Source organism: Callorhinchus milii, unplaced genomic scaffold (genome assembly GCF_018977255.1).
Source record: "Callorhinchus milii isolate IMCB2004 unplaced genomic scaffold, IMCB_Cmil_1.0 Scaffold1, whole genome shotgun sequence".
Taxonomy (NCBI): Eukaryota; Metazoa; Chordata; class Chondrichthyes; order Chimaeriformes; family Callorhinchidae; genus Callorhinchus; species Callorhinchus milii.
Genome location: NW_024704742.1, coordinates 61,233,455 through 61,258,204, shown reverse-complemented (window position 1 = coordinate 61,258,204; position 24,750 = coordinate 61,233,455). Strand labels below are relative to the sequence as shown.

The 24,750-nt window shown below is 42.5% G+C and overlaps 1 protein-coding gene across 2 annotated transcripts in view; it reads right to left on the bottom strand.

Moving 5' to 3' along the window:
* Nucleotides 1–1,674: 1,674 nt before the first annotated feature.
* Nucleotides 1,675–24,750, bottom strand: part of gpm6ab (glycoprotein M6Ab) — a 177,157-nt gene continuing 154,081 nt past the window's right edge. For both annotated transcript variants that reach the window (XM_007895936.2, XM_007895935.2), the window contains exons 2-7: nucleotides 22,998–23,190; nucleotides 20,676–20,832; nucleotides 17,139–17,292; nucleotides 15,645–15,721; nucleotides 14,328–14,393; nucleotides 1,675–3,598 (exon numbers count right to left, since the gene is read on the bottom strand). In XM_007895936.2, the coding sequence (XP_007894127.1) occupies nucleotides 3,446–3,598; nucleotides 14,328–14,393; nucleotides 15,645–15,721; nucleotides 17,139–17,292; nucleotides 20,676–20,832; nucleotides 22,998–23,190 (800 nt within the window). In that variant the 3' untranslated portion in view covers nucleotides 1,675–3,445. The remainder of the gene's footprint in view (nucleotides 3,599–14,327; nucleotides 14,394–15,644; nucleotides 15,722–17,138; nucleotides 17,293–20,675; nucleotides 20,833–22,997; nucleotides 23,191–24,750) is intronic.

Sequence of the window (24,750 nt, the reverse complement as noted above, 5' to 3'; positions counted from 1 at the left end):
GAGCCTCGACTATGCAGACTCACTGCTTGTCAGCCTCCCCAACTCCTCCCTCAATAGGCAGCAGATCATCCAGAACTCTGCAGCTCGCCTTCTCTCCCGTACTAGACTCCATGATCCTATCACCCCATCCTCGCCCAACTCCACTGGCTTCCACAGAGGATACAGTTCCAAGGTCCTCACCTTCAAAGCCCTCCACGGTCTTGCTCGCCCCTACCTCCGTGACCTCCTAAACCCCTAATATCCTGCTAGCTCCCTCCGCTAAGTGGGTTCCGGTCTGCTTCACGTCTCCCGCCTCGTTCGCCCCACTTTTGGTGTGTGGGCCTTCTGCCACTCTGCCCCCACCCCCTGGAACTCCATCCCACAGTCCATCTGACTCGCTCCCTGCGTTGCCACTTTCAAGACCCATCTCAAGACCTCCTCTTCGACCTTGCTTTCAATCTCTCTGCTTCCCACCCTGCCCTCCACCCTCCCCGATCCCCAGCTCGGGTCCATAACTCTGTCTGTCCAGCGCCATAGGACATCCTCCCAACGTGGAAGGCGTTATACAAATGTAATTGTTTTGTTGTAGGTTGGTTCTAGCTGGACACGCAGCAGGAAAGCTTGCTAGACAGTCTATAATATTAATTCTAACCCACGAAAATAAATACAAACAACAATAAGAAATTACATTTGTATAGCACCATTTATGTGGGTAAAATGTCCCAAGACGCTGGACAGTCAGGGATTTGGACCCAAGCAGGGGTTTGGGTTCAGAAAAAATGGAGGTCAGAGAGGCTAGGGGAAGGGTGACCGAAGGCATGGTCGAAGAGGAAGGTCTTGAAGGAGGCAAGGGAGGGTGCAAGATGAAGGGTCTGTGGGATGGAGTTCTAGAGGGTGGGGGCAGAGAAGCTGAAGACCGATGGTGGGGTGGGTCAGGTGGGGGACATGGGGCAGGCCAGAGCCTGCTGAGCAGAGGGACAGGTTAATATGGCGTTAGCAGGTCACATAAGTCAGGAGGAGCAAGGCCGTGGAGGGCCTTGAAGGCAAGGACGAAGATTTTTAATGCTATCCTCTGGGGGATGAAGAGCCAGGCCAGGGTGGGGTTGACAGGGTCACAGAGCCTGGTGCAGGAGAGGACACGAGCTGCAGAGTTCTGGATGATCTGCAGCTTGTGGAGGAAAGAGTTGGCAAGGTCGACAATCAGGGAGTTAGCAGTCGACCCTGGATGTAATGGATCTGTGAATAAGGGTTTTGGCATGAGGGGCAAGGTAGTGACAAAACCGGACAATGCTACTGAGGTGGGGGAAGGCAGATCGGGTCATGGCATGGATGTGGAGAGTATAATGTACCAACAAGGTTGGGCATTCAGTCCATCAAGTCTTCTCCTCGACTTTATTATATATCATGGTAGATCTTTTTATCCTATTTCTGTACCTTATCATGTATGCATGTATGTACCCTTCTGTCTCTAAGCATCAATTCTGACCCACAACATTCTGGGACAGTGCTTTTCAACCATGTCTTCTAATTTCAGTTCTAACCTTTAACCTTTACTATCACCCCTAGGCTTGAATCCATCTCCCTGGTGATTGAAATGAAGAAGCATTTTAAAGTCTCACGTATGTTAAGTCTCACCAAGACTCACCATCGATTCATCCAGTTTATTGGGAAATATGGAAAATCTGCACGAAGGAATAACAAGTACACAAATTTATCTTTATTAATTTCTTGCAAGCATTTTCTTCCTACAATCCAAAAAAAGCCACCATCAAGCTGTTGGCACATTCATGTACAAAAACAGATTAATTATACAGCCTGCTACAAAGCATTCTTTGTGAAAATACAAAGACTAGTACCAGAAAGCCAAGAGCATCAAGTTATTACTGAGTACGACATCATATATGAATCAAAAGACATGGATTAAATCCACACAACCTAACATCACACAAAAAATCAAAACACTACATTAGAGTTGCAGCATAATACTGGTAGCATAAGAACCATAATACTGCACACAACGGTTGATACAGTAAGACAGTCTAGTGTGTAAAAAAAACTTGCTGTCAACTCTGGGAAAAACTATCTTCATATCTAATGTATAACCATGCCACAAATAACAACTACAGTCAAAGTTCTTATCTAATACAGAAAACGCTTAAAAATTACTAATGTTGCATGACTATTACGGTATAAAGCAGAATTTCAATTCTTTTAACTTCATTAGAAATGCACTTACACCAAGAAACATCTCACAATAGTCCACAATGGTCCAAGAAGTGGACAAAACTAGGATTTTACTTCCAAAAACACTGATGAAGATCTTGTTCAGGCTATAGGGTTTAGGGACACACCATACTGCGAACATACAGCAGTATCAATAGGCAAGACAGAGGAAATTCAACACACCCATTTTGGTCCAGTATTAATGGATTGTTCTTGATGATTTTACATGACACCTTTTACTGGAAGATTTATCGAAACTCTCTCTCTCTAAATATTGAATCAACTTTTGTCATTTACAGCCAAATCATGAAGCTCACAATGAAGTTTGTTTTTGTGTGTGTAATGTCAGAGACTATGTAGTTTGAGACACGTGTTTGACTATTTTCCACTTGGCAAAGAACCCAGTTATTATTTGATTGAACTGTTCACGGTTAAGGATTTGTGCTGGAATGATTAAAAGTTAAAGCATTTTTTCCCTTGTTGCAAAGGGATGGAAATAAAATTCTCCAAATATGTGAAAGTTTAAATACAAGAGTCTAAAAATCTGAGTAAGTTGAATTGTGAGTTTATTTCCTGTGCCAGTAAGCTCCTGCGATACGCACCATTATTTGCAGCTATTGTGAAGCAGAAAGCTTATTTGCTGTGTGAATACTTGTCATTCAGTGCGAAACGTATTGAGATCGATAGTATCACAAAACATTCTCCTACAATTATAAAAATTCAAGGTATGGAGTTCGTTCTTTTTTTTCTTAACAAAAAAAGGATGTTCTCAATCATCAAAACCAGGAATTAACTTGATCGGTCAGGCATGGTCCCAAGGACCTCCTTGCACTTCTGAACATCTGTTCAAAACATGTTCAAAACGGTTAATTAATGAGTGAAATAGTGCTGTTCATGATGCACAATCCCTTTACCATTTCAGTTTTTGTAAATCGTATCAGTAAAAATGACTTGGAAGAAAGAGTGCTATTTTCNAAAAAAAATTACAAATATAAAAGTGTTTAAAATTCATAGGAAAAGGTTTACAAAGGTGATAGAAAAAAAACTGTGTGAAATTGCTGAAGTGGAGGGGAGGGAAAGGGGTACAACTTTACTAATGACGAGGCTCCCACCTTTTTTCCGTTTGTTTAGATGAAGTTTTAAGTTGAGCGAGAACTTACTGAACTGGTAACCAGGGTCATAAGTCAGTTGTTAGCTTAGTCAAACACGAAGCAGTAACTGGTGTTAGTGAGGAATGGGGGACTTATGTATATGCATTTAACCGCTCTTTTGAGCGAGTGGAGTGGATGTCATGCAGCTCCTGCTCCTCCTTTGATTTGATATCTTCGTACTTTTGCATTCTGCATGCATCTTTCACATAAGCCCAGTTGGCAGACAGCACCATTAGGTAGTGAACCTGCAAAGACAAAATACAGGGTGGGGGGTATTAGTAAAAAGCAAGCTTAGCAGCAGACACAGGTATTTAATATTGCAGAGGATCCATACAAGACAGGGTTTGGAGAGGGGGATTACTACTCAAAATAATACTTGTCTTGTGGCATGTGGGTGCTGCAATGTGTAATGTTGCATGATAGAAAATCATGGTTTATGCCTGTGGCTCTCTTTGCCACCTGCCGTAACTTCCCCATTACTGGAAGGCACAATGTGAAGGCATGGAAAAATCAGCAGCAAGATCTATGCTACCCACAGGCCAATCAGGAGATCTTTACTGACAGAGAACTTGTACAAGTTTCCTGGACATTGCTCAACCCAGGAAAAGTGGTGCAAGATGGAAAAAGAAACAAAACAATGCAAATTATTGTTAGATGAATACAGGGGTGGCGGTGGGATGGTTTACAAATGCATTAGCAATGTAATAGCAGCAAGGAAGCTGAGATGTTAGAAACAGACCAAGATGTACAATAGTGAATAGATACAAGGATTTCACCAGTGTTGTTAATCACCCATTTTAGTGCAAGTATAAATTGAAATTACAGTGTGCATGTAATGGAACATTCTAAAATTTTTCTTTGTGGGCTTTTGTGAGAAATAACAGTAAAGAATGAACTGATCTTTCCAGTGTCTTATATGGACATTTACACAGTACATAAATTATTTGGTACTGGGACCAAAGGTCTACATTTCATCATGATTCCAAACTGGGGGAAGATATAAATAACCAGTGATACAAAGACGGAATCTGATTAGATCAGGTAGTTGGGCTGTTGAAAAAAATGCATCGATGAGTTTGGAGAAAGGTACTATATAGAGGGAGAAAGAGACAAAACAGAGGTAATGTAATAGAAACTAATCACTACCAAGGAAGCACAAGGCATTGCTGTGTCAATGTTTGTTCCCTTTAGGAGTGAGCAGATATTGACCACAATGGTTGCTTTGGGGCCTGTACATCCTTGGTGAATGCAATGTATTTTCTATAATGGGATTCCCAAAATAGTACAAAACCATTCATAATTTGAAAACTTCCACTAGATTTACGTCTTCTTAAACCTTATCTGCTCTAACAAAAAACAGTGCCATTTCCCTCAATTCTTCCATATAACTACTGTAGAACCTCTCATCCCTGGTATAATTCTGGAGTGCAACAACCTGCACTCTTTGTTCAACTGCAAAGGGGTCAATCCCAGGTAGTGTGGATACTTGACTCTCTCTACAATATTGTGTAAACCACATGCTTCTCTGTTGATGTGATTTCCTTTCTATAATGGATTCCCAAAAACAGAATACAAACTTCATCTGCACCAAAACATTTTTAAAAACATTTACATTATCTCCTTATGCTTGCGTGCAATGTTCCTCTATATGGTCTTGTCTACTTTAACTTCAACTTTCGAAGACTTAGGCTCAACTATCTTTTCGTCCGTAATCTCTTTCTGATGGTAATTGCTTGCAGTCTGAATAAACATTTCCAGTGTTTGTCCTAGGTTTACCCTTCCCAACAACAACTTGCATTTATATAGCGCCCCTCACGCAGGGTAGTGTCCAAGAGCGCTTGACAGTGGCGGAGCACAACGCCGAGCCAGGGGGAGGTGACCATAAGCATGGTCGAACAGGAAGATGTTCAGGCGCGACCTGAAGATGGAGAAAGCAGGGGGAAGATGGGGGCATAAAGGAAGTGTTTTGGGGGCACAGTGGCTGCAAGTGCAGCCACTGATGGTGGAACAGAGGGTACAAGGAACAAGCAGAAGCATGGAGCCAGTTGATTGGAGGCAGTGGGTAATGGGTTGGGGGTAAGCAGGTCGCAGAGGTAAGAAGATACCACGGCATGAAGGGATTTGAAAATAAGGTGTGAAGGTCTTGAAATCGATCCATTTGGTAATAGCAAGCCAGTGGAGCCTGGCTGGAACTGGTGTCATTCCCAACCCTGAACCATCAGTCCCTCTTTGTTTACTTTATCTTTCCAGTTTGCATAGTAGAATGCTGGTTATTTACATGACAATTAACTCCATGTCCATTATCCACATCAGGCTCCAAAGTAGAAGTGGATGAGGGCTGTGATACCAGCAAAGAAAGAAAGTTGCATATGCTAACACAATTAAGGATACAATCTAGCTGCTTTGAAAGGTGTTCTTGGTAACCACTGTGCAACTTTGTACATGCACAGAACAGACTATCCCCCACCCCTCAATAGTTTAAAGGCAAGCGAAGTTAAGACTTGCAGACTACTTTTATAAGCAGAAAGAAATTAAGTCAAAGAGACTGAGAGAGATAAAGAGTGAGTGTCTCAGAAACAAAAACATGTCAGAAAGAGAGGGAAAAGCAGAATGTGTGGCAGACTGAGAAGAAAGAGTGAAAGAGTGAAGAGAACAATATTGTATTACAACAACAACAACAACAAGATTCCATTTATAGAGCGCCTTTCACGTCGGGAGAATGTCCCAAGGCGCTGTACAGTTGGGTCAGGGCCCGAGTAGGGGGGAAATGGTCAGGGTGAGGGGAGGGAAGGGAGGGAGCGAGGAGGGGGGAAATGGTCAGGGTGAGGGGAGGGAAGGGAGGGAGCGAGGAGGGGGAAGATAGTCGAGAGGGGAGCTGAAGGCACGGTCAAAGAGAAAGGTTTTGAGACCGGCCTTGAAGGAGGAAAGGGAGGAAGCGGCGAAGGCACTGGGGGATAGAGTTCCAGAGCCTTGGGGCTGAGAGGCTGAAGGCCCGACCACCGATAGTAGGGCAGTTGGGGCGGGGGATGTGGAGCAGACCGGAGCCAGAGGAACGGAGGGTACGGACAGGTAGGTAGGGGGATAGTAGGTCGGAGAGGTAGGAGGGAGCAAGGCCGTGAATGGCCTTGTAGGTGAGGATGAGGATCTTGAATTCGATCCTCTGGGGGATGGGGAGCCAGTGGAGGCGAGCGAGGGTGGGAGTGATGTGGTCCCGAAGCCTGGTGCGGGACAGTACACGAGCTGCAGAGTTCTGAATGACCTGCAGCTTGTGGAGGGAGGTGCGGGAAGGCCGGCGAGGAGAGAGTTCCCATAGTCCAGCCTTGAGGTGACAAAGGCGTGGACCAGAGTTTCAGCAGCGTGAGGGGTGAGGTAGTGCCGTAGTCTGGCGACATTCCGGAGGTGATGGAAGGCGGTGCCAGTTGTGGCGCGGATATGAGGGAGAAAGGACAGCTCAGGGTCGAACAGAACCCCGAGGTTCCTGACTGGCTTTGAGAGGTGGAGAGTGCAGCCTTGGATGCTGATGCTGTCAGCGCCTGAGGTGCGGAGGCGCTGACGTGAGCCAATCAGGAGGGCCTCAGTTTTGCGCACGTTGAGCTGAAGAAAGTTGTCTCTCGTCCAGGACTCGATGTCGGACAGGCAGCTGTCAGGACATCGGTGGTCGTGGAGTTGAGGGTAGAGGAGGAAAGGTAGAGTTGGGTGTCATCCGCATACATGTGGAAGTTAACCCCATGTCTGCGGATGATGTCACCAAGGGGGAGCATATAGAGGGTGAAGAGGAGGGGACCGAGGACAGAGCCCTGAGGGACACCGCACGAGACAGTGCGGGGGTGGAGGAAAAGCCATTCGTGGAAACAAAGTGAAGACGGTGGGAGAGGTACGACCTAAACCACTCAAGGACAGTGCCTTGAAGGTTGAGGTGGGAGGACAAGCGGTGGAGTAGGATAGCGTGGTCGACCGTATCGAATGCTGCCGATAGGTCGAGGAGGACGAGGAGGCAGAGGGAGCCCTGGTCACAGATGGTCAGGATGTCATTGGTGACCTTGACCAGGGCAGTTTCTGTGCTATGGGCAGCACGGAAACCCGACTGAAGGGGTTCGAATAATGAATGGGTGGAGAGGAAAGAGCGCAGCTGGGAGGCGACAACTCTTTCCAGGACCTTGGACAGGAAGGGGAGGTTGGAGATGGGCCGGTAGCTTGATAGCTGCGACGCATCAAGGGAGGGTTTTTTCAAGGTGGGAGTGATGGTGGCAGTTTTTAAGGGAATGGGAACAGAGCCAGAGGAGAGGGACAGGTTGACGATGTCTGTGATATGTGGGGCAAGGAGGTGGAGCTGGGAGATAAGGAGTGGAGTGGGGATGGGGTCAAGGGAGCAGGTGGTGGGTTTCAGGGATAGGATGAGTTTGGTGACAGAGGGTGGGGAAACGGGTACGAACGTGTGTAGGGGAGGATGGGTAGGAGTCGGAGTGTGGGAGGGAGGGGGTGGGGGTTGGGTGGATGTTGGAGGGGAAGTGACCGCGGAGCGAATTCCCTTGATTTTGGATTCAAGGAAATCCAGCATCTCCTCGCAGTGAAGGTTGGAGGAGATGACCTGCGCGGGGTGGCGGGGGGACGGAGGAGTCGGGTTGTGGTAGAAAACAGTAGCCTGGGGTTGTTCTTCGCCTCCAGGATTATCCTGGAGTAGAAGGACGACTTGGCCGAGGCTAGAGTGGAGCGGTAGATTTTGAGGAGGTCCAGCCAGATTTGTCGGTGGACCGTTAGGCCAGATTTGACCAGTTGCGTCCAGCGGCCCGCACCTGGCTCTTCAGTGAGCGGAGGTGGGTGGTGAACCAGGGGGAGGAGCGAGAGTAGGAGACAGTACGGGAGGTGATGGGGGCAAGAGTATCGAGTGTGGAGGAGAGGGTGTTGTGGAGGAGGGTGAGAGGAGAAGAGGGGTCAGTGAGGGTTGAAGGCCAGAGGGAGAGGAGTTCAGAGGACTCCAAGGCAGCGGTTAGGGATTGTGGGGGTAACTTCTTCCAGGGCGGTAGAAGATGGTGGTGGGTCTGGTGGAGGTGGGGAGGGGGGTGGAGGTGGTGAAGGAGATGAAGTGGTGGTCGGAGACGGCCTTGTCGGTGATAGTGACATCCGAGACACTGAGGCCCCGGGTGATCACCAAGTCGAGTGGGTGGCCGTGACTGTGAGTGGGGGAGTTGATGTGGAGGGAGAGGTTGAGCGAGGAGAGCAGGGAAGAGAAGTCTGAGGAGATGGAGCAGGAGGAGGTGAAGTGCAGGTTGAAGTCGCCCAGGATGATGAGGTGATCAGAGCAGAGGCAGAGAGATGTAAGAAGTGTCGAAATATCGGAGATGAAGATGGGAGAGGTTTTAGGGAGCCGTAAATCTATAACTGGTGCTAGAATATTTTATTTAGCACAGCACTAATTTGTATCTTGTGTGATGTGCAACAACCTGCACTTTTTGTTCAACTGCAAAGGCGTCAATCCCAGGTAGTGTGGATACTTGACTCTCACTACAATATTGTGTAAATCTCTATAAGGTCCCCACTGAAATACCAATTCTCAAGGCTGTAAAGCTCCAGCTTATTTAGTCATTCCTCATAAGTTTATCCCACTCATCTGTGCAGTGTTTCGGGCTTGGCCCTTATAATGTGGCAACCAGAATTGTACATGGAACTGCAAGGTGAGTGAGAGAGCGAGGCAGAGGGACTCCAAGATAGAGCTCTAAAGAGTAGGGGCAGAATGACTGAAAGCCAACCCACCAATGATAGGGCAGGTGACCAAAGCAAGCTGGTGTTCATTAAAATATTAAGATACCCACCATGTATTTTTCCATATATTTGTATTAAATTGTATTAAATATTAGACCTTTAAAATACATTGGACTGGAAGAGTTTTTGGTTGATAATGTATTTGGAATCTGCTCTTTGTTAAAGTTTTATCTTATCACCTTTAAAGATTTGTGTATTTTTAAGCAGATTTTTTTTTACAAAATAAAAGCATTGTGGACATTTCACCCACAGAATACTCTCTCGGTCCACTTTACAGTATATCGCGTGAAGCGCTTTGAGATGTCTTGATGATGTGGTAAGGTGCTATATTAAATGCTAGGATCATTATTTTAGGTCTTTTGAGTATTCTCTTCATCAGTGGGCACAAAAAGCAAACATTTTTAATTGATTTTGCTCCTGCAGCAAGATTCATTAAATTAATTTAGAAATGTAATCTGGCAGTACCATTAGCAGGGAACAGCCATCTTACATCAAGCACCTTGATGCAGTAGAACCGCACTCTGGTTATGAGCATTAATTAAAAAAAACACAAATAACTATTTGTTTAGTAGAGGAAGTAGTTTTCAAACAGTACCATCCTGCCTTTCCCTTTTGTGTTTATTGAAGGTGTGACTACTTAGGTCTGTATAATAACCCGAATAGCCAAAAGCACAACAGCTCGCTTTACAAATGCTAAATGCCAGAACACACACAGAGAGGGTTGATCAGCAACTGAGAGAGAAAATAGGATTATCAACCAGGTTTGACTTCTTCTCACAAGTAGATGATGATGAGTGGTGTATCATTGGCAAAGGATCACAACACAAAGATTAAATACTTGTACCTGAAAGAGGAAAGTTACCCTCTGCCAAGCATTTTCTTTTTCTTTTACAATTCCAGTCTTTTATTTCAAAAAAGCTATTTGGGCTTCAGGAGAATTGGCAGCATTTATGGGTCAGATTTCTGTCATCATCAAGTTGGCTGGACAGACGTAAAATGCCTGAATCCGTTTATAGGTGCCACAAGTTGCTGTCCACATGGTGGTCAACCCTTTAAGCATATTTCTGTCATTGTAGATATATATACTGGAATCTTGTGATATTTGCAAGCTGGGCATTCAGTTCAGCACAGCTTTTCCCATTGGTGAAACTTCTGGTCGATTGACGACAAACCAATTCGCCAAATTCCCAAAAATGACCAAAATGCTGATAGGAACCAGTTGACTATTTTTTGATCATGACCTTATTTTTGTCTACCTAGAATTTGCTGGTTTGGAAGTTGTGATTCACCAGCTGACATTTTCACAACACAAGTTGTAATTAATGCACAACATCCGATTTGCATGCACTGCAAAGTAGATCTCAACGTCCTAATTTTCCTCAAGGATACTGTACTTGTTGCAGTAGGGCATGCCTCTTATTTATTGTGCTGTGTGTGATTTTATTCAAGAATTCAAGCAATAACACAAGCTCTCTGCCAGCTTGAGTCTTGCTTTGGCACAGTTTGCGTGCTCCTGGAAGTAACCCCACCCCTGCCCCCCCAAATTAAAGTTTGAACAGAAAAATGCCTAATGCAGGAATTAAAGCCATTCCTGCATCATCCATATTTCACCATTAATGAAGAAACATAACAGAAATGACACCACAGTTTGGTCACATACATAGACTGCGTAAACACCTGTGAAAGAAGCAAGAAATTCATGGTGCAAACATTGAATGCTGTCTTCCCCTCCCCTTTCCCCATATGTGCACCCTTTCCTATGTACTGAAGTCCCCCCTTCTCATGACCTGGAAGATAAATGTTAAACACATACAATTCCTTTCATTAGTCAACTTTATCATCTACTTTTCGTTCTCTTAAAGTTCAGCATCTTGATTCAACGACAATGCACCCAGTGAATAAACCTACTGATGAATTTTAAAAATGTTAATAATTATTACATAAAAACTATTTTGAAGGGCATTATAACTTAAATGTGAAATTTGATGGGGTGCAAGTAAAGGGGGGAAAACAGATTAATTTCTTGAAATCATCTCCTAATACTCCAGGACAGGGAAACCATCCTACTTGCTGAAAATTTCACAACTGTACACATTGTAATATATAGAGGCTGCTATGCAAGTTCTCTGTTGTACTGCTGAATCAATTGTTGCACGTTTTGCAGCGTACAATAAATTTATTTGCCCCCACCCATGTAGACACTACAGCACCAAAACAGGCCTTTTAGCCCAACCAGCCCGTGCTGGTGTTTATCTTACAAAATCATTTATCTCTACAACAACAACAAAATTACATGTGTATAGCGCCTTTCACGTTGGGAAGACGCTCTATGAGCAATCTAATGAGTGCTTCTAATAGTATAAACAAGACGACTTTAGGCAGAACGAAATCAGTTGAAGCAAATCTGCACTTAACACTCTAGGTGCAACCGTATTGGTACATTCAGCATTTGATCGTTTCTCTTGTACTTTATTTAGTAGGAAGGATTAGGAGAACCAGACTGCTTTCTTTTTGATATTAGGAAGCCGTTACAGGAAGTCCAGCGACTTGTTTTGTTTTAAAATGAACATTTAGATGTCTTGCTCTTTTACAGCTTTGTGCAGTAGTTTTGCCGACTGATAACCTTCTTTGCAGCAATGTTGTATGTCAAAGTCATAAGGCAAGCGGCCTGTTTTAGTGAAAACAGATGGATAACAGGTTAGATTAAAAAAAAAGTTCTCTTTAAAAAGGTTAAACTGAACTATATATATTTTTAAAAACACAAAATTGCTATAAATACAGTCGACGATTCATAACAATAATAAACAACATCTGAATTTTTGCCAAAGTGGCTGACGAGCCAGAGATTTTCTCTCATGAGGGCAAGGCAAGCACATGATGGTTGCTTGTGGTTCACAAGTGAAGAATCAATATCCTGCTTGAATGGAATTGTCATCCCATAAAACGGTTTCCTGTTTAGGGTTAAAAATTCAGGAGCTGGCAGCATCCTTCACTGGAAGCATGGGGAGGAAAACTGCTATTTGTCCTGCTTTGACCCATTTTATGAGGCGCAAGCACAAAAATATTAAAAATCTGGCATTTTCTAAATACATTCATCAAACATTAATTAATTCATTTTTTACCACATCACAGGGCTATTTAGCTTTTAAAGGAGTAGCTCTTATGGCAAACTCCAGAGACTCATGAAGCAACACAAAGGGTTTGTGTCAATGTTGCCCCACTTGACACCTTTCAAATTCAACCTGAGTTGAGACACGAAAAGAATGGCTGAGACATGAAGAATGGTTGGGCAATGCGAAGAAAAAAATCAGCTCACCCTTCTGAAGATGTCCGAAGAAGTCACTTGAAGATCAGCATTGACAGAAGCCTGAGAGCAAGTCACCCATTGTGCTTTGCTATGAAGTGTGTGCATGTTTATCTATATATACACTTGTATACTATTACACATAAACGTGTGTATGAATGCAAAATATTGGGGAAGGTGAACTGTATTGAGGGAAAAGCAATTGAAGGGCGAGCAGAAAATAAAAATATAAGTGTGACCCCTACCCACCCCTCCAAAAACAAAAAATGGCATTTGTCTTGGGATCCAAACAATCACAGAAGTGGAACTAATGTAAATCATTTTGGATTGGGGTCAGTGACAGCCTGCGTGCTCTGTATGAAATATGAAGCACCATGCAGCCCATTGTGAAAATGCCATATATTTGTAAGGAGAGAGCATCTGGCAATAGAGATTAGTTTACTGATATAAAATTTCCAAGCAGATAGCTGAGGCCACTTGTGTACTTCAGCAATTACAACTCACACACGAGTTGTAGTCAGTAAACCTGTAGCAGTTTCATTAGAACAAATTAAATCTCCATTCAGCTGTTGTTATGACAAAAAGAAACAGTGCCACAAAAAACACTGCACTTGACTGTTTCAAGCTGGACTGTTCCTCAGCTATGCAACAATTATAATTTGCGTCATACGCAAGATCTAAAGATGCCTTAGGAGAGGAAGAAAAATACAGCAGCCATTCAGCGCTTATGTAGAGGATACACAACATTTTCTAGGCAGCACAGATTTAAGTGATACACAGCTGGTGTGCCAACTCTGCTTCCCTTATGTTTTTGCCACTCAAAACCAGAACTTGGCAACAAAGGTCAGCTGCAGCATTTCACACACCATTCAATACTTGGCTGAAAAATAAGTTGAGTTTTTAAGTTACAGTTTACAGCATATCCTGCGAAGCTCCTGACTAGCGTCTCGAGGCGTCCTCCTGATGTGAAAGGTGTTTTGCCAAATGCAAGCATTATTCTTTTTGCAGTGTGGGTCCCAGTGTGTGAAACAAATTCCAGGCATCACCTGGCAGGGCCATCCAAAACAGTTCAATTCCCTCAGCTATTCTTTTTACAAATCTAAAATATAATTTCCTTCACATTTTACTATACTATAACCATTACAAATGCAACCTGTCTTGGCCAGGAATGCAATACGATAAATTGATACAACTGATTGCATGAGTATGAATGTTTGGATTATTGTAACACATTTTATCTAGTGCTTGAACAGAACTTTTAAAAATACCGTAACCTGATTTTTTTTGTGTAAAAACACATGCTCTCCTGTGGCAATTATCTCTTTACAATATGTTTGCATTAGAATTTCTTTTCCAAAAAGAAGAGTGATTATCGATTTTCAGCCATGTTACACAAAGCCGTGTTGTTCTTCAACGGCTCTCACACCAGCAGCACAGTTTCCCATTAATAACCTCTTGAACAAAATGTAATATATGTGCGACAGTGCAGCTTTGAGCTATATTGGCGTTTTAAAAATAAGAACTGAATTAAGGTGTATCTATGCTGCTGAGATTACATTTTACAGCACTGTATTAATCACAGCTTAATTGAGTTGAATGTTATTATACTGTAGTGTAATACGCATATAATGAAGAGCAATGCATCATTTTTGACACAGTCAAAAATCTATGAGTTATTTTCCAGTTAATGGGGAGCCACATGCAACTCCTGGAAACTAACTGCAGTTGTTTGATAACTCCTCTTATTGACCTTACTGCATCAGAAATACATGTTACATTCATTTTTATAGGAGCACATCACACTACGAGGGTGAGACATTTTCATTGTAATCATCAGTGTGCTGGGTATCCCCATCCTTGCAGCTATGTGAGTTCCTCAGCACTCAGGCAGATTTTGGTTCCAAACTTACCATAGCAATGACTGCAGCACCAGCTCCAGCAAGAGCCACAATGAACAAATGGAACGTCATGTTCAGCTACAAGAGAGAAAAACAAGAGAACAGTCATTTTCACTCACTTGGCCGGACACAAGACATTAGGGTCCCAAACGTAGGCACTGGTGAACCTTTAGGATAAACTAGTTATAATCTTACAGGATAATTGGGAAGAACCACTTCACACAAAGCGTAGTGAGATTGTGAAACTCACTGCCTGAAGCAGTGGTTGAATCAGATAGTGTGGATACATTCAAGAGGAGCTAGAAGGAGAGAGGGAAATAAAAGGATATGGGCGGCAGTGTGGATGGGTTGAGACTCGTGTGGAGTGTAAATATCAGCGCAGACTGGTTAGGCCAAGTGGTCTGTTTCTGTGCTATACATTCTTTGTAAAACTTTGTAAGTTATTGGTAAGCTTCCCAGTATTAGTTCAGCTAGGAAAACTGGCCAGTATACCACTGAATTAGTTATCAGAAACAAATAGGAAGAATCCAGATCACTCTCTTCTTTCCTCCCCTCCCCTTCCCTGTGATGTCTAACCTTCTGAATCCCAATGATAAAGAGGCCGAATGTCAAGTCCACAAAAATACCAGCATGTAATTGAGCAATGAACAGAACTATCACATCAATGTGAGAAGCAGATGGCAAAATCACCAATAACGATTCTTCGCAAATACAAAACAATTTCCCCTTTTGAACCTCTAAAGCGCAGTAAGACAGTGTAGTGTAGCTGACCAACCACTCTACATAACAGCTAATGGTATCAAATCCATTTCAAGACTATTTCTTGGAAATGGTTTCTGGTGCGAATTGGAACAAAATTGATGCCCCAATAAGTAGATTTATAATGTACTTTAGCATCACTTTGACAGTAGCATTAATTTCACCCACAAAATATACAGTCAATCCACATTACAATATATTCTGTGAAGTCCTTTGAGATGTCTCAACGACGTGATAAGGTGCTATATCAAATGTAAGGATTATTATTATTATAGATCTGGAATGCACTGCCTGAAAGGTTGGTGGAAGCAAATTTGCTAGTAGTTTTCAGAGGCAATTGGATAGGTACTTGAAAAGGAAAAATGTGTAGGGCTATGGGGTAAGAGTGGGGGAGTGGGACTGACTGGGTAGTTCTTTTAAAGAGCCGGTACAGACACAATGGGCCAAATGACTTCCTTCTGTGCTGTAAAATTCTATGATTATTATTAATGGGCCTATTAGTATCCTTCTCTGCTCAGTGTGCCTATTTATTTTAAACAAACGTAAACACAAGTCTAGAATTGAACCTACATCATTGGATTCACACATCTTGCTGAAGTTCTCACTCATGGAACATATCTTCTTCTCCTCGCCAATAGTCACAATACCTGAAAGAGATATACATTTGCTGAGTACTTTTCGAAGAAGAATTTCATAAGCCAACCTAAGACTTTTTTTTGTTAAAATTAAATTAAAATTCAGAAATTATTTGCAAAAGGTTATGTTGCAAGTTGAAACCTAATTGTTTTCGGGTGGGGGGGAGGGTGGGGAAGAAAGTAAAAAAAACTAAATAATTTTATTCCCCACGAAGAGAAAGCAACCCAGTAATAGATAGGAAAGATGACGAGGGGGAATTGACGAAAAACATGGCTTTACAAGTGGAACGATTTGGAAAATCTGAATTGATTCAATTCAGGGATCAGCACATATCTCACACACTCCAAAAATTAAATTTATCAGGCGGGTGAAAATATTTGTTTTGCTCAGGGGTGGGGGGTGGGGGAGAGGGCGGTCTGAGTAAGGGGTTCTGTTGGGTGAGGGGCACGAGGAACCCGTGGGTTGGGGCTGCTCAGAGGACTGGCAGTGGTCCTCCTCAGGGCTCAGCACTTCCCCCTCCTAGCACCCATTAAAGAGGTGAACTGTAGATACATTGGGAGGGGTGGGTCTGATCCCCTTTTCACCCGAGCCATCTGTGGATGCTAACCCATACAATCAACATTGATTAGAAACTTATAATTTCAGCAGAAACAAGGAGAAATAAATTTGCCACAACATAAAATTGCAACCTTGCCCATCTCCACCATTACCTCTTACATACCTCCATCTCCCCAAGACCCTCATTCATGCCTTTATCACATCCAGGCTTGATTATTCCAACGGTCTGCTTGCTGGATTCCCCAGTTCCTCCATACACAAGTTGCAGACCATCAAGAACTCTGCAGTTTGTATCCACACCAGGCTCCACAAACTCATCATTCCATCCTTGCTGAACTTCACTGGCTCCCCATGCCCCAGCAAATCAAATTCAAGATCTTCACCCACAAGTTTAAATCCCAGTGTCTCCACATCACAACTCTATGACCTCCTGCAGCAGTAGTGCCCCAACTGGTCCCACCACTCCCTCCATGAGCATAAGCCTGCTTCATGTCACCCCTCTCATTCCGCCCAAACAGAGTGAGTGAGCTTCAGCTAATCTGCCTCCATTCTGAGAAACTCCAAGTCCTTCCTCCACGTTGTCCCCTCATTTCCCATTTTTAAAGTTCACCTTAAGAGTTACATTTTTGACCACATTTTATCACCTTCCCCCAACCTCCTCAGGTTGAATGCTCAGTCAAGGAAGCACTTTGAGAAGCCCTACCCACAAGAAAGGCATGCATACACTGTATTTTATAGAATTGTGCTGTATTTAAAATACTCTTTGCCAAAGCAAACACGCACAGACCTGAGAATTATACAAAGTGGTTTAGTTGTGAGTGGGAAATGGGGTAGAAAAGAGAAAGAAAAATCATCATAAACACTGCCTACCAAACTGACGGAGATCAAGGCAGAGATTGGACGACTCCATGATGGTCACATTCTGGCAAACAGTCCAGATGTTGAAGTACATGAAAACAGGCAGAGAGGTGAAGGCTGTGACCCCCAGCCACGCCAGCATGAAGATGTAGGTCAGCATAATGAACTGTGTTCGGTAAAGCAACACAAAAGAAGTTTAGAAAGCTTCATTACAAAAACACACAACTCATTTTCAAGCATGTGATGCTACCTCAGCTTGCCCAAGTGCATCACTAACTGGAATATTAAACATTAGGTCTCACAAGTGCTTGCTCAATTCAATCTTTCACCTTTGTAGAAACGCACCATTTATTCAATCATTGTTCCTTTGGAAATCTTTTAGTCACTTTAAGCTAAAGCACAGCAGCAGATGAAACAATTCAGGCTGGGGAAACACATTTTTTTATTTTAAAATAGGCAGGATCTCAAGAGTGATTTTTTCATAATAAATTCTGCATCTATTTACTCAAGGTTAGTTGATAGATAAACGGCAGTATGGTGTCACAGCAGATAAGAGTCAATGCTTGCTATCCTCCTTGGGAGGGAGGCAAGATGGGTCTCCTTGAAGGTGTGCTTAGCAACAGAATGCCAAAATCGAGTTCACCCTCTGTGTCAGTCTTGGCAGCCCAGTTCCTGAGCCAAACTGATCCACAGTCCTCCAGGGCACTGCTGTTGAGGGACCAGCCAGCCTGACTCGTTGGCAGGACTTGGAGGAGCAGACCAGTCACCAGGATAAGGAGTTCTAAGTTGGAGCCAGTTAGTATTGCAAGCCAAAGCCCCAGTGAATAAGGTGGTCCTTTATGAATAAGCAGCAGGAAGCTTGCCAGAGACTGTTCTCAATGGCAATCTATGTGGCTTTATCTGGATGAATTCCACCAGTACCTCAACACACACTCTGGGGTCCCCAAGCTTTGGAATTACTTAATTACCACAGCTTGGCTATTGCCTGTTACTCAAATTAAGTAAGCAGTTGCATCCCTCGAGTGAGCTAGTGTGAATTTCAGTCCAGACACAGAGAAATTTCTATGTGTAGATGGCATATATAGACGCAATTCTCAGTCTGATTTGGATACTCTTAAGCATAGTGATGAGTTTATTCATGTGTCAGACATAGTTATGTGTCCATAGCACGGAAACTGCCCTGGTAAGGTCACTACAACAACAACAACAAGATTCCATTTATAAAGCGCCTTTCACGTCAGGAGGACGTCCCAAGGCACTGCACAGTTGGGTCATGACCCGAGCAGGGGGTAAATGGTCAGGGTGAGGGGAGGGAGCGAGGAGGGGGGAAATGGTCAGGGTGAGGGGAGGGATGGGAGGGAGGGAGCGAGAAGGGGGAAGAGAGTCAGCAAATATGATTTGAAATTTATTATGAAATGTAAATTTATTATGTTAAAAAATATTAAATTCACACATTAATAGTGTCTGCATTACCCGAAACATTTTTCTTGCAAACACTCCCAATCACTGGCCTTGCGCTTAGCCACTAGTACTTTTTGGAAGAGTTAGAATCCAAATCATGCCCATCAGTTGTTTATTGTAAACATTTCATAAGGCTGAGGTGCAGAATCTTAAAAAAGAGGAAAGGATTTCCAGAGATCCAATACCTGGAGCAGCACCAATACTAGTGACCAGTATTCCTCAATAAGATTGTGCACTGAGGGGCTGTAATGATCAGGTTTTGTATAATGGCAACATCTCAGTGAGGTTCCACCTAGGCTCTTACAGGTTACTTGGAAGCCTATTTCACTAACCACAGACCATCTGAAACAGTTCCTCTAGAAGGAGCTCTCACCAGTCACCCAATTGCAAACCCTCGTCCAGTCCAATGGAATTGCTCGCTAATTTTGTTTGTTCCTAAATACATTTGGAAGACTAAGCATCATGAGATAAGCTGTTCTAAATGGATTCAGAGTTGTTCTGAGAAGCACCTCAGACCTTGTGCTGAAACCTCAGTTTAAACTTAGAATCTCTGAGCAAGTGATTGCATGAAACATGAGGGGTCTAAGCCTGAATCCTAGTTAGCTTACACCCTGATGTCTTGCTGGTGATCAATTCACATGTGTTACTACACTGCAGGGTTCTACTTACATTATTCATCTATGTTACCAAATTGCACACAACAGGAATCAACTGTAAATGATTGGGAGGAATATATCAGAGTCTCGTCCCACAATCATCACTATATCTGTCAGAACATAAATGATTTCATTAAATAGGAAGAAATTCAGTACATGTATATGATTCTGGTATCGAACGCATGGTGAAGAATTACTCCAGGCCAACAGGTATATTGATAGTAACAGTGCAGTTCTTCTTTTAATTGATGATAAAGCAAAAATAAGATGCCCTTTTTAAAATGTTTCATTTATACTGAGGTACTGTAGATACTCTGTAATTATTGTTTGCTCAGTACTATCTATAGCATGAGTTAATCCAGGTCAACAGCTTCAATGATTATTGACGAAAGCTGCTCTTTTAAAAGTAGTGTTAGCACAGTATATAGTTGACCGACTATGCATCTGACCAGGGTGTAACTTACTAATGACACAAGATTTAATACCAGACAGCTATTAGGTAATGCTGCCTGTGACGTTCCCTGGTGGCTGGTGTGAGCTTCATTCTGGCAGGGCCAGAAAATAATCTGCCATCACCCATTTAGCAAATTTGCTTTATGCTCCAATGTTTCAGAAACATACACCTCTTGTGTCTGAGGGCTGTCATGCTCAGTGGCATACCAGCTGAGACCAGAGAGTGATTGGATCTCCTCAAATTTTTGTGTTTTATTTTATTGTAAGTGAGCAGGGTCTGCATGCTGGTTGAAGTGTAATAGAAGGGTAACAGGGCTTCAGCTAGCCCAGCACGAATATCCAGTATTTGACTGTTCTTGCCTGAAATGATGGGAGCACCAACAAGAGAAGGGGGCAGGCGAGCAATAAGCTGGTTTCTTGCAATTGCCAACCCAGCGGTTCCTAAACTCAGACAGTAGATCTACAGCGGGGTCTGTTCGGGAAAGGAATGAATAATTCAAGTGTTTTATATCACTGCTGCCAACTAGAAAAAAATCAGATTAGTTGATGATGGAGATATCATTTTTCAAGTCAGTTAAAACAGCATTTGATTGATGTGTTTTGTGGCATTTCCTCCTTTCCAAAAGGCACCGACTCACATTGAAGTAGGTTTTCCACAGGCACCAAGTGCCTTCCAATAAGCAAGCCTGAGCAATAGCAGTCTATCCAAAGACTTGGGGGAAGGGAATGGGGGATTGGGGTGGCGAGAGGAAAGAAGCAGGCAAAGAGAAAGAAGAAAGATAGTGATCAGGATTCTCTCCAAGGATACTCATAGAATCCCAATTTTCCGTTCAAGCTGATAGCTTCCTGCATTCCTGCATTTCCTTTCAAGCAGTGGCTGAGAAATAATCTAATTCAAGCCCTTCAAATTCAACTAAATTAAGTTGTGCAACATAATTCTTATGTATGCTAAAAGAAAACATGCAAAGACATGACTTACCCAGCCACTAACACATCGGCCACAGGTGGTGATTTTGAAATCTCCATAGAGATCCTTAATGGCACCAGTTGTGAAAAATCCCTCAACCATCAACAGAATGCCATAGACAAAGAAGGCAGCTGCCACTCCATAGATGACATACTTGAAGATATCAATCCTGCAGGAGCAGATTTTAAGAGTCATGGCAAAATTACTATAGATGATCAACCCATGCACATCTAAGCTAGTGGTTTAGAGAGAAATTTCTCTTTGTGTCGTTTTGGTACAGTATATACTTTAAGATTTCTTTAATATACTGCCTATAATGCTCTCTTTCTCCCCTTTCCTTTTTTCACACTACCCACCTCATGGAAATACAAAACCAAATTGCATGTGCCTTTCACCTCAGAAGGACGTCCAAAGGCACTGGATGCCAAATAGACAGATATTTTGTGAACAGCTCAAATTAGACGGCATCCAAATTCTGTCCAATTCAAGCCCATACAGTTTATAGACTTGCGTCTCCACTGTCAGAAAAAAACAGCGTATTAAATGAGAACTGTTCACTTATGCAGAGAAGTGAAATAATGTCTTCTAAAAATAAGGGAGGCAAACAAAAGAGATTATCAGTACCAAGCCATATATTGATCCAAAATAACCAGAGAACTTAATCCATGTATCAGCACTTCTTTCCTTCATTCAAATGGTTTCAGTAAAGTTGACAAAATCCATTTGCAGCATTTTATCCAAGCACATTTCATAAATAAAAATTGTGTAAATATATATGTGCTCTGTATATTTTCACTTGTTTGCCTACAAGTGTATCCTGCAATGCACTTTGAGATGTCCTCTAGACGTGAAAGGCACTACATCAAATGCAAGGATTAATACCATTATTAGTAGTAGTATCGGTAATAGTATTGTTTGTATTTATCATATTATGCAGGAAAACAAACACCAGGAAATATGGGGGAAAAGGGTATCTTGAACAAGATGTCTGATTAACCAAGGATCTAAGCACTAGATTATCAGACAGGCATGTTTCAATTCGCACACTAGATCTGATGAGAGAAGCCACTTAAATTCTGATTTGATGAAAGATGTTCCTGTTCATGAGAAACGCAATGATCTAATCTCTCCACTTCTGTAGCAATGAGCAGTTATATTCATCCACAGCATTGTCTTCAAGCACTGTAACAGCTGGCTATCCCAGCATTCTGTGGTTTGAGGGCAGTCTTATTTTTCGCTCATATTGCCCCTGTGTCAGGAGTTTAACTTCATAGTCTGTAGGCTGACATGCAGAGCAGTACTGAGAGAGACACTGCATTCAGAGGTGCTATCCTTCAGATAGGGTCCTGTCTGCTTATTTAGATTGACATGAAAGAACCTATGGCCCTATTTGAAAAGTGAGGATGTCGTGGCCAACAATCCCCCAGATAAAATTGGTCATTAACTTCATGACTGTTTGTGGGATATTGCTGTGTGTTAATTCACTGTCACATTTGCCTACAAAATACACAGTAACTATACTTTATAATAAATCCTGTGAAGCGCTTTGAGATCCTTCCCAATGTGAAAGGCCCTATATCAATTACAAGGACTGTTAATCAGCTCCAAATGAAGTAAAAGAAGCAGCCCTGAAACACGCTAACACTTCCTCATTGGTTCATTCTTTAGAAAAGTAAACTTGCCCTATTGAATGTTTTTTGCACTTTGTATTGAATCCGGGCCCCCAGTATTAAAGCAGTAAGAGAAGAACACTCATTCAGGTCTAGAAGTCACAGCTTTGATTTCCAACACTGTCCTTCACTCAAATCTGTTACTTTCAATTGTGAATGTTCCATTATAATTTAATCGTAGCTGCTTCAGTGAAGCAACATGCAATTACTTAGACAACCAAAGCAACTAAAGTACTTTACATCAACAATGGGCGGTATCACAGATTTTTTTTCTGTGGGGGCGGGGGGGTGAGGGAGGGAGAATTTGGATGATGAAAGATGGAGGAACACTGATCAGGACTATAGAAGCAATATTATAGGATCTTCAATGTCCTTCAATATCAATATCAATGTCCTTCAGTATCTTCAATACTGACTCATCTTAAGGATGACACCTCCAGTAATAGAGTATGCTTCAGTATCATGTTGGCGCTTCACTTTAGATTATAAACTCAAGCCGTGGAGGAGCACCGACCCACAACCTTTTTAAATAGAATACTGTCTGAGCTAAACTGACACGGTGTATTGGAAACAGACGACCATATTTTGTACAATCAAATCTCCAGCCAACATCAAACATATAAACTGGATTCTTATTTCAAAACAGTAGCCAGGAATTACTTACATAGTGAAGACATCTATGGTGTCACCAGCACCTCTGACCACCTCAAAGTAGTTCTGCAGAATTGTGACAGTTCCAGACAGAGCTTCATGGCCACAGCCACAGAAGAGTGCCACACCAGCATACAGGAGGATGGTGGCAATCAGGGATGCATACGGAATGCCTCCGAGACACTTGATACAGCACTCAAAACACCCTGAGAGAGAAGGAAAGCAAATCATTTAAAACTTATTTTCACTAATAATGGTTTTAAACAAAGGGTTATGTTCAAAATATTCCTGCTAACTGTGCAATAAGAGTAAAGATTGCTACCCACTCTCATGAAAAGTGAAAAATATAGCTTTTTCTCATAGATGTGAAACACAAATGGGGTAATGAAATGCAAACCACGTCCTTTAAGGAATAAGGTGAAATTCACTTTACATTAAGGAGAGTCTCCTCAAGTCAGTCACCACAGAGGAAAGTCTTTAAAAAAACACAAGGTACATTGACACAAGAAACCTTGTTTTTTCTAGTAAGAGACTTGCTTGAGGGATGTGGGGAGTTTCTCCCAATGTCCTGGCCAACAACCCCCCAAATAATAATCACTCACTCCATCACTGTTTTTAGGACATTCCGTTGCACAAACTGACTGCCACGGTTCACCCACAAAATAGACAGTCAAGCCAATTTACAGTATATTCTGTGAAGCGCTTTGAGATGTCTCGACAATATGATAAGGCACTGTATTAAATGCAAGGATTATTATATAATTATTGCTATGTACAAACTCGCTGCCTGACTTGCCTACAAAATATAGTCTCTCCGTTTCACAGCAAATCCTGTGAAGCGCTTTGGGAGGTCCTCCCAACGTGAAAGGCGCTATACCTAATGCATATATTAGTATTATTATAGTCGTTGGTGTTTCAAAGGGAGGTTGGGCCTTATCTTGTGATGTTATTACATAACTTCCAAACATAAACAAGTCAGGAAACATACAGCATCCAGGATTCAGGTAAACCAGGAATCAACTGCAAATAGCAGGATGTTCATGAAGTTTTAATAGATCAGTGTTTAAAGGAGAAGGCTTTTAAAATCAGCTCAGAGATGAGTAAGCTTCTGCTACATTTTTGTTGCTGGGCTGAACTTGACAGTGGGGTCTAATAAGTAGCAATTTCTAACAGAACTTAAACATTTTTTTTCAAAAACAGTTCTTCAGAGGGGGATTCCTTCTGGTAAGCAGAAGCATGTAAACCTTGACTGAGGTGTGAGTGCTTTGGAGATTAGATTCACACCCAAAAGTTGCAGAACTTATAATAAAAAATGTTCTCTTATTTCTGAATGAAGCATTAACAAAGCAAATTAGTAACCATTTTCAAACCAGCAAGAAGATCCTCAGTTCTTCCCAGTGTAATTGCCCACCCATTTCCTTTATTTCCAGCACCCTGTTGTTATCTTCACCAATTTATTATCTTAAAGTGACTGATGGGGAATCCTAGGAGTAACCATCAGTACGCAACAGCCAACATAGGGATTTCACCCTTTAAAGTCCCAGGAGAAGACTGAGATTCCCGCCAGTAGCCAAGTACTATCATTTACTAACTGGATCCTCAGCTAGTGACTGAGCCACTACAGTATTAGTGAATGCCTGATGCAAGCTTCTGCCTCATCGATCTTTCAATTCTGGTAGTAAGGTTTCATTAGCACTATACAGTGGCCTCATGCCATTCCCTTTTTCAGAAATCAATGATAATCTGTTCCATCTCTTAAAGATTTA